The sequence below is a fragment of the Mobula birostris genome, chromosome 6, assembly GCF_030028105.1.
Source record: "Mobula birostris isolate sMobBir1 chromosome 6, sMobBir1.hap1, whole genome shotgun sequence".
Classification (NCBI taxonomy): Eukaryota; Metazoa; Chordata; class Chondrichthyes; order Myliobatiformes; family Myliobatidae; genus Mobula; species Mobula birostris.
The window spans coordinates 80944322-80960933 of NC_092375.1; the positions used below are offsets into that span (position 1 = coordinate 80944322).

A 16612-nucleotide genomic window follows, 5' to 3' on the forward strand; every position below is an offset into this window, starting at 1 on the left:
ACTCATTCAATCTTGTTGATATCTTTCCTGTAGGTACAGTAGTGATCAGAAATACACACAATACTCACCAATGTCTTATACAACTTAAATATAACATCCCAATTCCTGTATTCAATACTCTAATATATGAGAGCTAATGTACCAAAAGCACTTTTTATCTGTGACATGGCTTTCAAGGAAGTATGCTTCTTTATTCCCAGATCCCTTTGTTCTACCACAGTCCGTGATGCCCTCCCAAGTGCAGCACCTTACACTTCTCTGCACTAAATTTGATCTGCCACTTCTAATAATAACAGGGGACAAGGAGATAGCAGATGAACTAAATGAGTATTTTGTATCAGTCTCCGCCATGGAAGACACTAGCAGTGTGCCAGATGTTGAAGGGTGTGAGGGAAGAGAAGTGAGTGCAGTTACTATAACAAGGTAGAAGGTGGTCAAAAAGCTGAAAGACCTAAGGGTACATAAGTCACCTGGACAGGATGAAATGCACCCTAGGGTTCTGAAAAAGTAACGGTAGAGATGATGATTAGTAATGATCTTTCAAAAATCATTGGACTCTGGCATAGTGCCGTAGGACTGGAAAATTGCAATAGACTGAAAACTTTAAGAAAGGAGGAAGGCAGCAGAAAGCAAATTATAGACCAGTTAGTTTGACCTCAGTAGTTGGGAAGATGTTGGAGTCAGTTGTTAAGGATGAGGTTATGGAGTAAGGACAAGATAGGACAAAGACAGCATGGTTTCCTTAAGGAAAGACCTTGCCTGACGAACCTGTTGGAATTCTTTGAAGAGATTACAAGTGGGATAGATAAAGGAGATGCAGTGGATGTTGTATATTTGGACCTTCAGTAGGCCTTTGACAAGGTACCACACATGAGGCTGCTTGCCAAGTTAAGAGCCCATGGTATTACAGGAAAGTTACTAACATGGTTAGAGCATTGGCTGATAGGCAGGAGGCAGCGAGTGGGAATAAAAGGATCCTTTTCTTGGTGGCTGTCAGTGATTAATGGTGTTCTGCAGGGGTCGGTGTTGGGACTGCTTCTTTATGGTGTATATCAATGATTTAGATGATGGAATAGATGGCTTTGTTGCCAGGTTTGCAGATGATATGAGATTGGTGGAGGAATAGGTAGAGTTGAGGAAACAGGTAGGATGCAGAGGACTTAGACAGATTTGGAGAATCGGCAAGAAAGTGGCAAATGAAATACAATGTTAGAAAATGCATGGTCATGCACTTTAGTAGTAGAGATAAATGTGCAGACTATTTTCTAAACAGGGAGAAAATCTAAAAATCTGAGATGCAAAGGGACTTGGGAGTCCTTGTGCAGAACAACCTAAAGGTTAACCTGCAGGTTGAGTTGGTGGTGAGGAAGGCAAATGGAATGTTAGCATTCATTTCAAAGAGGTCTAGTATACAAGAGCAGGGATGTGATGCTGAGGCTTTATAAAGCACTGGTGAGGCCTCATCTTGAATATTGTGAACAGTTTTAGGTTCCTTGTCTAAAAAATGATGTGCTGGCATTGGAGAGGGTTCAGAGGAGTTTCACAAGGATGATTCCTGGAATGAAAGGGTTATCATTATGAGGAATGTTTGATGGCTCTGGGTCTGTACTCGCTGGAATTTAGAAGGATGAGAGGGGATCTCATTGAAACCTTTCGAATGTTAAAAAGCCTAGACCGAGTAGATATGGAAAGAATGTTTCCCATGGTGGGGCTGTCCAGGACAAGAGGGCGCAGCCTCAGGATAGAGGGGCTTCCATTTAAAATAGAGATGCGGAGAAATATCTTAGCCAGAGGGTGGTGAATTTGTGGAATTTGTTACCACAGGCAGCTGTGGAGGTCAGGTCACTGGTTGTATTTAAGGTGGAGCTTGATAGATTCTTGGTTGGACAGGGCATCAAAGGTTACGGGGAGAAGGCTGGGGAGTGAGGCTGAGGAGGGAAAAAATGGATCAGCCATGATTGAATGGCAGAGCAGACTTGATGGGCCAAATGGCCTAATTCTGCTCCTATATCTAATAGTCTTATGGTCTTTTCAAACCTTTTTTTTTCAGCTATTCTAGATCCATCTGCAAACTTCCTCGCTGTCCACTGTGACCTCAATCTTGGTGTTAACCAAAAATCTGCTGATCCAGTTTACCATATTATCACCAAAATCATTAACATAGATGACAAATAACAACTGACCCAGCACCAGCACCTGCAGTTTGCCACTAGTCACAGACTTCCAGTCAGAGGGGCAAAGTTCTATTACCACTCTCTGCCTTCTCCCACTAAGCTAACTTTGAATCCAGTTTACTACTTCATCCTAAATGCTAAGTTACTAAACCTTATAGACGAGCCTGGCTGGAACATCCTACCAGAGGTGATGGAGAGGAAGATAATTTAGGGCAATTTAAAAAAGAACTCCTAGGTAGGCCCAAGGATGATAGAAAAATGCAGGGTTATGTGGAAGGGAAGGGGTTAAATTGATCTTAAGAGTAGGTTAAAATTTCTGCACAACATTGTGGGCTGAAGGGCTTGGACTGTGCTGTTATGTTCCATGTAATATATGTAAGTTAAATTCACCTATTACCACAATCTTATATTTCCTGCAACTGTCTGTTATCTCTCTACAATTTGACATCTCTAAATCTGGCTGACTTTTGGGTGGTTTGTAATATAATCCCATTATGACGATCATCTCTTTTTTTTATTCCTCAGTTTTACTCATATTGCTTCTGTAGACGAGCCCTCCAGTATGTCCTGTCTGAGCACTGCAGTGATATTTTCCCTGACTACTAATGCCACACCTCCACACCTTTAATGCCTCCCCCTCTATCATGCTAAAACAACGAAAGCATGAACTGCCACTCCTGCAACCAAATATCACTAATGGCTACAATGTCATAATTCCATATGCTGACCCATGCTTTAAGTACATCTGGTTCACCTATAATATTACTTCTATTAAAATAAGCACAACTCAGAAAGTTAGTCCCACTATGCTCAACTTTTCGGTTCATGTCTTTGTATGTAGGCTTAACATTTACTTTCCCCACAGTTCCCCTCCAGCTCAAGTATAAACATTCCTTTTTGTACAGGTCACTGGAAGACCTATCTTGAAAGAGAGCCCAATGATTAAAAAATCTGATGTTCTCCCTCCTGCACCATCTCTTTAGCCACATGTTAAATTGTATTATCTTCCTACTTCTGTCCTCACTAGCACGTGGCATGGATAGCAGACCCGAGGTCACCACCCTGGAGGTCCTATTCTTTATCTTAGCACCTAACTCCCTTAACGGACTCTGCAGGATCTTGTCACCCTTCCTACCTATATCATTGGTACCGATGTGTTACTGTGACCACCGGTTGCTCACCCTCCCCCTTAAGGATGCTATGGACCTGATCCTAGCACCTGAGAGGCAACATACTATCTAGGAATCTTGTTCTCTCCACAACCTTTTGTCTGATCCCCTAACCAATGAATCCCCTATTACTACTGCTTGCCTCTTCTCCCCCCTTCCCTTCAGAGTCACTAAACCAGATTCTGTGCCAGAAACCTGACTGCTTGGTCATCCCCTTCAAAAGTCCAGAAGAATACACTTGTTTCAAGAGGAGTGGCCACAGGGGTACCCTGCACTGGCTGTCTATCCCCTTTCTCTCCCCTGATAGTCACTCAGTTACCTGTGTCCTGCACCTCATGTGTAACTACCTCCGTGTATCTCTCAGTCTTCTGAATGGTCTGATGGTCATCCAGCTCCAGTTCCCTAATACAATCTGTGAGAAGCTGCAGGTGTAGTTGTCAAGGAAACTGGAAGTCACCCTGTCTTCTCACATCCTCCAGGAGAAGCATTCCACTGTCCTGACTGTCATTCCCACCACTCTAACTGTGCAGTTAGAAAGAAACATACTTACCAGTAATTTACCTTTGCCTTCGCCCTCTTCTTGCTATAGCCTCTTGAGCCAAAGCCTCAAACTCTCCACTCTAATACTGTCCACTCCCAACAATGGCTGCTCCCACAATGGCCGCACCACTTAAACCTTTTTCTTGGCTCTTGCCTAATTACCCAATGATCTCAAGCTCCACTGAAAGTCCTGACAGGCCCCACTCACTTTTTAAGTATTTTGCTGGCTCGTCACAAGCAATGGCTTACACGATCTTAAGCTCCACTGATGAAGTATTTGAGTATTTTTTCTTGTTTTGGGATCTTGGGTGTATAAGTATTTTTTTCTTGTTTTTCTTTTGAAAGCTAGACTGATTCTGATACATTACTGACCAAAATTCCAAAATAGTAATTTTAATTTCTAAAGAACTTTGCAATTTAAAAGAATATATTGTTACCTTAGCCACAACCCTCCCCATCCTCATGAATTCCCCATGCAGAGTAAGTGAACATTTGAGTTACATTTCTATGTATTAATTTGTCAAAGTGTCCCTGTTGGGGATGGTTGAAGCTTTATAATTTAGTCTGTTTTGAGCACAGGCAAGTGAAGATTTTTGTTGTCATCTTGGGCAGAATTTAAGTCTCAGAATCAGATTTATTGTCACTGACATATGTTGTGTTTTTTTGTGGCAGTAATACAGTGCAGGCATAAATTGCTGTAAGTTACAATAAAAATAGTGTGAAAGAGGAACAGAATGGTAGTGTTCATTGAATGTTCAGAAGTCTGATGGCAAAGGAGAAGAAGTTGTTGCTAGAAAGTTAAGCTTGGGTCTTGAGGTTCCTGTACCTCCTCCCTGCCAGTAGTAATGAGAAGAGGGCATGTTCCAGATGTTGGGAATCTTTCATGATGGAAGTAGTGTGTATCTTTAGGTTTTCTAATGTTTGGAGACTGAACATGTCATGCTAAGTAAACTCAGTAAATTAGTGAAGTATTGTTCATCCTTTACTTTTGCTCACTGGCACATTGTTTGAATTACAAACGTTTGTCCTTAATGCATGGATTTGTGGAGCTCAAGGCTTCCTTTTTGTGAGAAGATAATCTATATGCAATGTGAGCATTAAACGTAAGCCTCTACACAATTGGATGCTCCTACAGTGTAGTTATCATATGTTCAGTTTACTCAAGATGAACCCATGCTTCAGATTTTAGACCTTTTTTCTCCCAATTGAAACTTTTCTGGAGGGAACCTTGATCCTTCATTGCCACTTTTTGTAAATGTTTAAGCTGGTCCAGTGAGAATGTTACATTTTCTGTATTAAGGTCCGAGTGGTTCCAGTGATTTGTTATCTCCTGCCCTTCAGACACAGTGTTTATTGTAATGCTGAAATGAATGTGAGTTTGTCTCTGCTAACTTGCTAACTTTGTTTCTTAGCGACCTAAGAAACCTCCACCGCCTTCAGCTCCGGCTGTGAAACCAATACAAGGTAATATTTATTAGTTATAAATTATTATATTTCAATCACATACTGTTAACATTTGTTCCCTTTGAAAAAGATTCTTAATCAAAGTGCACCTCTTCTGGTTTATGGAAATCCTCCTTTATTTTGTGAAACTTTTTACATTGAATTTAATTTTAAGATTGCCATGTATAATTACAATTGCCTTGTTTTAATTTTTTTTTGGTGTATTGCATTGGTTGGTGAATTATTGGGTTGATGTTAAAGATTGGCAAAGTAATAGATTACTTGAGCCATATGGGTCCACTGAACAAAGACAACAGAGTCATGTTGTTCTGTTCTGAATTCTGTGTGCCTAGTGTATTCCAAGTGAGTATCAACAACATGAAATGCATATAAATTAATATAGCAGGCTGAAGATGCACAACAGAGCAGGTAACATCTGACGCCTTAGATACTTGAATAGCCTTATTTTTATTTTGGTCTATTGCTGATAAATTTTGCTTTTGAATGTTATTCCTTCATTTACTTATGAAGAAATTAAAGGTTTATATCTCACTTGTTCTCTTCCTGAGCTGACATTAACTAAGGGTCTCTGGTCTTGGGGCTAAGCTTTGTTTTGGTTCTGGGTGCTAAATGAGTATCAAATTTTTTATGTAAATGTAGAATTGTGCTTCAAAACAAAAGATGAAGTGTTTTTAGCAGAATTTAACAATGTACTTTTTATAATTTAGTTGTTTCTGATTATGTCCTCTTAGATATTTTGTTTAGGTTTATTGTTATGCCATCTAGTGAGTGTTCAGTATCTGGGTTTTGTGAATGAGCCTTGTTGCTTTTGTTGCTTAAATATACTTCCTCGTAATCCTTTTTTGTAATTTGTTTTTTAACTAGCTGGATATCCCCAGTAAATATGTACATGCAAAGTATTTATTAGACTGTGAGTAACTGCAAGAGATTTACTACTGAAATTGGTGCATGTGGCTTGTCAGAGATTTCTGTTACGCACCCGCAATGCTGAGTGAATCAGAAATCTAATGGAAGGACGTTGTAATGCATAATAAATTTCAACAATCTCCTTTCGAGGATGGCACTCTGCTGATGGTAATTACACACACAGGCTTGCAGGGAAGTGAAGAAAACCTGTTGTTCATTGTGAGATTTTGTTGGCATACCATCATTTTTTTCCACGGCTACTGCACTGCCAAGCACTATTCTATGAATACACTTTAATGTTTCTTGAAACTTTTTTTTTAACTCTGTATTTTCCTTAATAGAATGTCACAATTTGGTTTGCTAGGACCCAAATATGATGGTTCAATAGTGGACAAAAAGAATGAAGCAAAGAAAGTACCTCCAGAAAGGCCAGACTCCTTGCCAACGAGGATAGAGGACAAAGGTATGAAATTTGCTACCTGCCCACACCTTGGACTGATTCTTCTTTTTCGATGCTAAGTGGATGTCTAACAGGTGCACAGAGCTTTGCACAGGTAGTGGCATTGTCCTTTTCTGTTGCGATCTCTTGTTTGGTGTAAGAGTCCAAGGGCGCAAGTCCAGGAGAGGTTGCGATATTGGCCTGTCCACTATTTGTGGCTGTGGATTGGTGTGGGTTTGTGTTGCATAGTAACCTGTAGTGATTGAAGTACTATGACAACCAGCAGTGTTGTTTTGTGATGATATGCTTAGCTACAAGAGGGTATTCAGCCATTAAAAAAAATACCAAGAAATTTTAAAATGCTTATGATGCTGTTGCTCTTTCACCAGTAAATTCTATTAATTTTCTCCAGGCTGCTCAGTCACTGTTGTTTAAGTAAAAGAATATTATTGGGATTGAAGGCCATCTCCTTCAGAGTACCAACTGCACATTGGCAATCTCTTTTGCATCCTGTGGTATTTCTTATGGAATCCTGTTGAGATTGAGTAGGGACAAAGAGCAAATACAATGGGCCTCAGCTCCGTGTGATTTTTGTCTGGACACTGTAGATTTCCCTAATATGCAAAAAAGCATCATGATATCAATTCCGTAAATGAAAAAAGACTTACACAATGAATGTACAGGTTTTACTAGTCAGAACATAAGAAGTACTTGTTTAACCCAACCTGAATAGCTATAAAACAGAGTGTCAGATCTCCACATTTGTTGGGAAGAGCAGGATGAGAAGAGAAAAAAAAATGTGCGACCTTAGCCCTTTGTTTAGGACTGCCCCCCCACCCCCTATTTGGAGTAGCTTTCTGGAAACTCATTGTCAGCTAATTTTATTATCTTAAGCACCTTGATTAGTTCATCCCTTAATCTTCATTTGCAGTCTGCGCAACCTGTCTTTCAAATCTTGGACTTGACCCCTGTTATTTTGGCGAATCTATTTTGTAACCTTTCCAAGGTTAATCTAACCCTATTGAAGTCTGGTACCCATCCCTTATATTATATGGGGTTAACCAGAGGCTTGCACAGCTGTAGCGTAATATTCAGCCCTTGGAATTCCAGCTGTATTAGGATAAAAGCCAGCCTTCTTTTTGCTTGTGCATTTGCTTTTAGTGATATCTTACACAAATTCTTATATTTTTTTACTACATCTTGTATCATTTATAGCTATCAATAACCTAGTTAGAATAAATAAATATAGTGAAAAACTAAAGCCTTTGTTTCAGATCCTATGGGACACATCCTACTAACATTTCTACTACTTCTTATATTGCCATGTGCTGCTCCTAACTGTATGAGCAATGCCTTTCCCATGTCACAACAAAAATTTATGTATTTCTCTTTTTACTAACAGTTTCTTGGTGCTTATAGCTTAAAAAAATGCTTGAGTTTGACTATCTTTGCTCTAACACTCTATGAACATATAGCCTGGACTTAATGTTAACATCTCTGAGGGCAATGAGGTCAGATTTGTCAAACAACAATGATTTCAAATAAGGGATAATCTAGCAGCCTTGCTATTCATGAGTATTACTGACTCACACCCTCAGTATCTGGGGCAATACTGACCAGAACCCTAACTGAGGCAAACAGTTGTGAGATCTAGCCAAAAGCATGGAATCTTGCATTGAATGACTTTCCTCTTGTCTCCCAATGTCTTTTCACCTTTAATAACAAAAGTCAGAATTTGATCGGAATATCCTGTACAGTACTTACTTACCTGTGTCAAGAAATTCAACACTATTCAGGACAAACCAAATTACTTGATTTATGCAAAGTGTTCCCTCCGACTTCTGCCAGTACATCAAGCTGCATTATGTGCCATTTTCAAAAAGCCCCACAGGAACTCACTAAAGCCTCCTTCAAGAACTCATCCAAAATCCTTGAGAAGGGTAGTACATTGGCAATCTATCATCTGTAAAATTTCCCTCCAATTCTTTACTTAGAAATATTTGGCAGTTCATCGTCAGTGGGTCCAAATGCTGACAATTAATACTCAACAGCACCTCACATAAGGGTTACAACAATCTAAGAAGATGGTTTAATTGCTGCCTTCCCGAGAACAATTGGGGACTGGCAAATGATGTCCTTTTTCAAAGACATTCACATCTTGTAAGCTAATAAAAGGAAAAGGTGTAAGGGCAACTTTGTCCCCTAATTATGCTTCTATTTCCACAGCAGTATGCTAGATTTGAGCTGGTTATAGTACTTTTACCGAGTGCACCATTGGTAATGTTGAAAGATTATAGTATTGTTAAGCTTAGGGATGCATTAATATTGACCAAGTGATTTCCCTGATCATTGCAGGGATTAACCCATAAAGCCACATAACATTTCAGCATTGCTTGAAAAATAGTATCTTTGAAGGTTATTGTGGGAAAGCAGGAGAATGTGATTAGTCTAAATGTTTGTGTTACAAACCCAGGCAGGAATAAATACGGAGTTACAAGAAAAAGAAAGACAAAGTGTTAAATGTTCATTTACTAAGGAACTTGGATGTCCTCCGTCAGTCACTGAAAGCAAACGTCCAGGAGCAGCAAGTAGTTAAAGGAGTAAATAGTATGTTAGCCTTCACTGTAAGAGTTCTTGAGTAGGAGTGGGGATGTTTTGTTATGGTAGTGTGACCAAAAATATTGTGTGTAGTTTTGGACTGCTTGTCCATGAAAGGATATACTTTAGAGCAGGGGTTCCCAATCTTTTTTATGACATGGAGTCTTACCATTAACCGAGTGGTCGGTGGATCCCGGATTGGGAACCTCTGCTATACAGAGTGTGCTGCTAATGTTCTCCGGGTTAATTCCTGGTATGACGGAACTGGAATTTTTGGGAACATTAGGCTGACTAGCTCTATACACTAGAGAGTTGAGAATAATTAAAGGCGCTCTCATTAAAATGTAAATGATTTTGACAAGGCTAGAAAATTGGATATATAAAGAACGTTTTCCCTGGCTGGAAACTTGGGAATAGGTGATTACAGTCTCAGCATGTAAGACAAAATATTTAGGACAGAGATGAGAACTAGAACCTGTGATATTCTTTACCGCAGTAGGCTGTGAAGGCCAAGTCACTGAATGTATTTAGGACACTTGATTTCCTGTCATTAAAAATAAAGTATTGGGAGTAAGCAAGGATATGATGGTGTGCATAGAGGACCAGTCATGATCTTATTGAGTGGCAGAGTAGACTTGAAGGGCAGAACACATGCAGCTATTCTGCACCACCTCATCTGCAATGTTGTTCTTTCTTTTAAGAAGAAATAATGTGAGTTGCATCCTTTTATCGTTTGCCTTGCTAGGCATTTGTAATTGGTAAATTGCCATTTGGGAAGGTGTATGCTTACTTTTAAAGGATAAGTAGCCACAGCCAGAGTAAACTCTTCAGTGGAATGAATTCCACTTTGGCAGTAGAAAGCCAGTCACAAAGTTTTAGCCTTGTGCCTGAAGATAGAACAGCTGGAAATTTCAAAAAATACTTCCAGCATGACATACAGTGAATTGCTTTTTCCTTCAATGGCATCAATAGTGCTTGCCAGTCTGAAAGTCATTATAAGTAAATGCCACTTTAAACAGCAGATGGATTATTTAGGAAACTTGATTGAACAAACTATAGTTGCAGAAATTATACTGAACATACCACATAGAATCATCTTGCACTACAGGCACAGAATTAACCCCTTCAGCCCATCTAGTCCATGCCAAATTGTTACTCTGCCTAGTCCCATCGACCCACACCTGGAACCATCCTAAATGTAAACTTCTCTTAAATGTAGCAATTGAACCTGCATCCACCACTTCTGTTGGCAGATCCTACCACACTCACACCACTCTCTGAGTGAAGAAGATCCCCCTCAGGTTCCTGTTAAATATTTCACCTTTTACCCTTAACCTATGAACTCTTTTTTTTTTCCCATCCAACCTTGCATTGTATTTGCATTTACCTTATCCATATCTCTATCGAATGTCCTCATTGTCCTATGATCCAGGAAATAAAGCCCTAACCTCATTCAACCTTTCTCGATAACTCAGGTCAAATCCTGGCAACATGCTTGTAAAATTTTCTCTGTAATTTTTGAATCTTGTTGATATCTTTCCTGCAGGTAGATGACCAGAACTGCACATAATACTCCAAATTTTGCCTCACCAACTTCTTATACAACTTGAATATAACATCCCACCTCCTATACTCAAACCTCTGATTTAGGAAGGCCAGTATGCCAAAAGCTCTCTTTATAACCCTATCTATCTGTGACACCACTTTCAAGGAATTATGGATCTGTATTCCCAAATCCTTTTGCCCTACCACGTTTCTCAGCGCCCTACCATTCACTGTCTATGTCCTACCCTGGTTTGTTCTCCCAAAGTACAACATCTCATATTTGTCTGCATTAAATTCAATTTGCCATTTCTGCGCCCATTTTTCCATGTGGTCCAGATCTTTCTACAAGCTTTGATAGCTTTCCTCACTGTACTACGATCCCAGTTTTGGTATCAGCCACAAATTTGCTGATCCAGTTTGCCACATTATCATCATGGCCTCCAGTCAAAGAGGCAACAACTACTGCCATTCTCTGGCTTCTCCTACTAAGCCAATATTGAATCCAGTGAATTCAATTTACTACTTCTCCATAATTATCTGGAAACTAATGGAATTATGATCACTCGATCTAAAATGTTCGCCTACACACATGATCAGTCACCTGCCTTGTCTCATTCCCTAATAGGAGATCCAGTATCACCCTCTCTCTAGTTGGGACCTTTGCATATCGCTTAAGGACGCTTTCCTGAACACATTTGACAAACTATTCCATCCAATCCTTTTACAGTCCCATTCAATATCTGGAAAGTTAAAAGCATCTACGATCATAACCATATTTTTCTTGCAATTTTCTATCTCTACAAATTTGTTCCTCTAAATTCTGCTGGCTATTGGATGGTCTATAATAGAATCCCATTAACATGGTCATCTCTTTCTTATTCCTCATTTCCACTCATATAGCTTCAGTAAATGAGCCCTACATTCTGTTTTGTCAGAGCACTGCGTAATATTTTCCCTAGCTAGTAATGCCATGCATCTCCCTTTAATTCCTTCCTGCCTATCAGGTTTAAAAGCAACAGAATCCCGGAACATTGAACTACCAGTCCTGTACCTCCTGCAGCCAACTCTCACTAATGACTACAATATCATTAATTCTGCATGATGATTCCTGCTGTCAGCTCATGTGCTTCACTTATAATACCCCTTGCATTGAAATAGATACAACTCAGATCATTAGTCACACCATGCTCAAACTTTTGGTTGATGTCTTTATATGTAAGCTTCACATTTACTTTCTTCATGACTGCTGCACTAGCTGCCCTGGGGTTCCCATCCCTCTACAACTCTAGTTTAAGCCCCTGGAACACTAGCAAAGCTTCCAGAAAGTATATTGGTTCCCCTCCAGTTCAGGTGCAAGCTGTCTTATTTGTACAGGACCCACCTTCCCTGGAGTCCAGTGATACAAAAATCTGAAGTCCTTCCTCCTGCACCATTTCCTTAGTCACGTGTTAAGCTGTATTATCTTCCTGTTTCTAGCCTCACTAGCGTGTGGCGTAGATAACAATCCTGTGTTCAGCACTTTGAGATCCTATCCTTTAACTTACAGGACCTCGTTACCCTTCTTACCTATGTCATGGTACTGACATGGACCATGAACTTTGGCTGCTCAGCCTGCCCTTTAAGAATGCTGTGGACTCAATCCAATATGTCCCTGACACAAACACTAGGGACACCACTTACCATCTGGGAATCTTGTTCTTGTCCACAGAATCTTCTGTAAAACCCCTAACCAATGAGTCTATTTACCTCTACTACTTACGTCTTATTCGCCCTTCCCTTCTGAGACACAGAACCAGACTCAGTGCCAGAGATCAACTGTTGTGGCTTTCCTCTGCTAGATCTCACCCGCCTCCACCAGTATCCAAAGCAGTATACCTGTTACTAAGAAGAATGGCCACAGGGGTACTTTGCAAAGGCTGCCTATCCCCTTTCCTCTCCTGACAGTCATGCAGTTACCTCCTGAATGATCTGTAGTTCACCCAGCTCCAGCTCTCGTTCTCTAACACGGTCTGTAAAGAGATGCAAATGAGTGCACTTCTTGCAGGTGTAGTTGTCAGGAAAACTGGAGGTCTTCCCACATCCTGCAAGTAGAGTGCATCTTCTCTCTTTTCTTTTTAAATCTTTTTATTGAATTAGTACACACAAGGTAAAACATATAGCAACCAATACATTGTTACGAAATAGATATACAAGAAATATTAATACAAAAAAAACAATGAAAACAACATAGGTTAGTTATAAAATAACAAGGTAATATAATTGTATACTATTTTGCCATATATAACGGTAAGGAGAAAAAAAAACCCCAAAAAACTACCGTGCCACTAAGCTACAAAGCAAAGCAAAGGGCTACCTACCTCCACTAATAGCAGATAAAATCCACAAAGGGAGTGTGTGTGTGTGTATGTGTATATATATATATAATCAGAGAGAAAAAAAAGTTACATTAAATGAAAATATTGGATAAGAGATCTCTAGGTCTGTTCAAATTTAACTGGTATCATAAAGATTACTTCTGATTTTTTCCAAATTTAGACACAGTATCGTTTGAGAAAACCAAAAGAAACGTAGTTGGGGCATTAATCTCCTTCCAATGTTGTAAAATACACCTTTTCGCCATTAAAGTAAGAAATGCAATCATTCTACGCGCTGAGGGGGATAATTACTAGAAGTTTTAGGTAATCCAAAGATAGCAGTAATAGGATGGGGAGAAATATCACTATTCAAAACCTTTGAAATAATATTAAAAATGTCTTTCCAAAAAGTTTCCTGAGTAGGACAGGACCAAAACATATGGGTCAAGGAGGCTACCTTGCCATGACATCTATCACAAAGAGGGTTAATATGAGGGAAAAAAACGAGCTAATTTATCTTTAGACATGTGTGCTCTATGGACAACTTTAAACTGAATTAAGGAGTGTTTGGAACAGATAGAGGAAGTATTAACGAGTTGTAAAATATGAGTCCAGTTATCCACTGGGATAGTAAGGCCCAATTCCTTTTCCCAGTCGGTCCTAATCTTATCAAATGGAGCTATCCTAAGTTTCATGATAGTATTATAAATAATAGCCATTACACTTTTCTGACACGGGTTGAAGTTAATGATAGCGCCTAAAATATTTGTAGGGGGTAACGCCGGAAGGGAAGAAAGTATGGTATTTAGAAAATTTCTAACTTGCAAATATCTAAAAAAAATGTGTTCTTGGTAAATTATATTTGTTAGATAACTGTTCAAAAGACATAAGGGAACTATCTGAAAATAAGTCCAAAAACCGTGATATACCATTAGTCATTAGTCTTCCAAATTTGAAAGGTACGGTCCGTAGAGGAGGGGAGAAAAAATATATTGCCAATAATAGAAATCGCTAGCGCAAATTGATTAAGATCGAAAAATTTTAGAATTGAAATCAAATGCGTAAGGTACATTTAACTATCGGGTTGCAAACCTGTTTATAGTGTTTCAAATCGGAAGGAAGAGAAGAACCTAATATAGAGCCAAATGCATAGCCTTGAACAGAATGTAATTACAAAACTACCCATTTAGGAATGGGTAGTGTGTCTTGGTCAAGTAACCAAAATTTCATGTGTCGAATATTAATTGCCCAATAATAAAATCTAAAGTTAGGTAATGCCAAGCCACCATCTCTCTTAGCTTTCTGTAGATATATTCTGCCCAATCTCGGGTTTTTATTTTGCCAAATAAATGAAGAGATTTTCGAGTCTACTTTATCAAAAAAGGATTTTGGAACAAAAATTGGTACTGCCTGAAATATATACAAAAGTTTAGGCAGAATAAACATCTTAACAGCATTAATACGACCAGTCAAAGTTAAATAAAGTGGAGACCATTTAAAGGAAAGTTGTGTAATATGGTCAGTTAAGGGTAAGAAATTAATCTTAGATAAATCCTTATGTTTACAGGTAATTTTAATCCCAAAATATGAAAAATAATTATTAACCAATCTAAACAGCAGGTTCTGATATAAGGGAACTTGCACATTAATAGGGAAGAGTTCACTCTTATTAAGATTTAATTTGTATCCTGAAAAAAGACTAAATTGTGCTAATAGATCTAAGCTGCTGGAATAGATTTTTGAGGATTAGAAATATATAAAAGTAAGTCATCAGCATAAAGTGATACTTTATGAGACTTTAACCCACGAGTTATACCGATAATGTTAGGAGATTCTCGAATAGCAATTGCAAGAGGTTCTAATGCGATATCAAATTATAAAGGGCTAAGAGGACAACCTTGTCTGGTACCTTGAAAAAGAGGAAAAAAAGGTGAATTTAGAGTGTTAGTTCGAACTGAGGCCATAGGAGAGTGGTATAATAATTTGATCCAGGATATAAATTTCGGGCTAAAGTTAAACATTTCAAGCACCTTAAATAAGTAGGGCCATTCGACCCTGTCAAAGGCTTCAGCATCTAGGGAAATGACGCATTCAGGATCGTTTTGTGACAGGGTATAGACAATATTTAAAAGTGTGCGAATATTATAAAAAGAGTAGCGATTCTTAATAAAGCCCGTTTGGTCTTCTGAGATAATATAAGGAAGAGCTTTTTCAATAGTAAAGGAAGATTCTAATATAGAAGATATATCATGTGTAATCTTAGGGAAATCTAGGTTACCTAAAAAGTCACACATATGTTTAGAATCTTCTGGAGATTCTGATTGATATAAAGAGGAATAAAAATCAAAAAAGGATTGGTTAATCTCAGTTTGATCAAATGTTAGTTGATCTTTTTGATTATAAATCTGATTAATTTGAAATTTAATGGAGTTAGTCTTCAACTGATTAGCCAACAGTTTACCAACTTTGTCATTATGTATATAAAATTTGCTTCTTGCCTTCATTAATTGATTTGCAATAGAGGACAAAAGTAATAAACTGTATTCCATTTGAAGTTCAGTTCTTTGTTTATACAGCTTCTCAGATGGAGCTGTAGCATACTTCTTATGTATTTCCTTAATCTTGTCTACAAGAGCAGGCTCTTCCTTCTTCAACCTTTTCCTCAACGCAGCAGAGTACGAAATGATCTGGCCACGAATATAAGCTTTAAAAGTATCCCAAAGAGTATTCATGGAAATATCGTCTGTACTGTTAATTGTAAAAAAAAAGATCAATCTGTTCATTCATAAAGTTAACAAAATCCAAGTCCTGAAGCAACAACGGATTAAAACATTAAGTCTTTTTCCTGGGGAGAGCGCTTCTTCTCAACATAGCCTCTTGAATCAAAGCCTTAAGCTCCTCTCTATATTCCTGGCCCGCACCAACAATGGCTACTCCCACAATCGCTGCCCCCTTTAAATCTAACTTCTTTTTATTGGCTCTTGCCAAGTGCCTAATAACCCAAATGATCTCAAGCCCCACCAAGATTCCCAACAGGCTTTGCTTGCCTTTTAAATCTTGCGCTTACTCATCACAAGCAATGGTCTCAAGTTCTGCCATATTGATTTAAAAAAACACACATTTTGTCAAGATACATTTATGAATTATGAAAGCATGGCAACTCCTCCACTTCTTTAGGAGTTTGCGAAAATTCGGCATAGCATTTAAAACTTTGACAAACTTCTATAGATATGTCATGGAGAGTATATTGACTGGCTGCATCACAGCATGGTATGGAAGCAATAATACTATTGAACGGAAAATCCTATAAAAAGTAGTGGATACGGCCCAGTCCATCAGGGGTAAAGCCCTCCCCACCATTGAGCACATCTACACAGAGTGTTATCGCGGAAAAGCAGCATTCATTATCAGGGACCCTTGCAC

General features: G+C 38.8%; 1 protein-coding gene across 1 annotated transcript in view; it reads left to right on the forward strand.

Annotated features, from left to right (window-relative positions):
- The window catches only part of sh3kbp1 (SH3-domain kinase binding protein 1), a 245343-nt gene that overhangs the window by 176251 nt on the left and 52480 nt on the right, over positions 1–16612 (forward strand). The window contains exons 10-11 of the mRNA XM_072260725.1: positions 5296–5347; positions 6618–6716. Coding sequence (XP_072116826.1) covers positions 5296–5347; positions 6618–6716 — 151 coding nt within the window. The remainder of the gene's footprint in view (positions 1–5295; positions 5348–6617; positions 6717–16612) is intronic.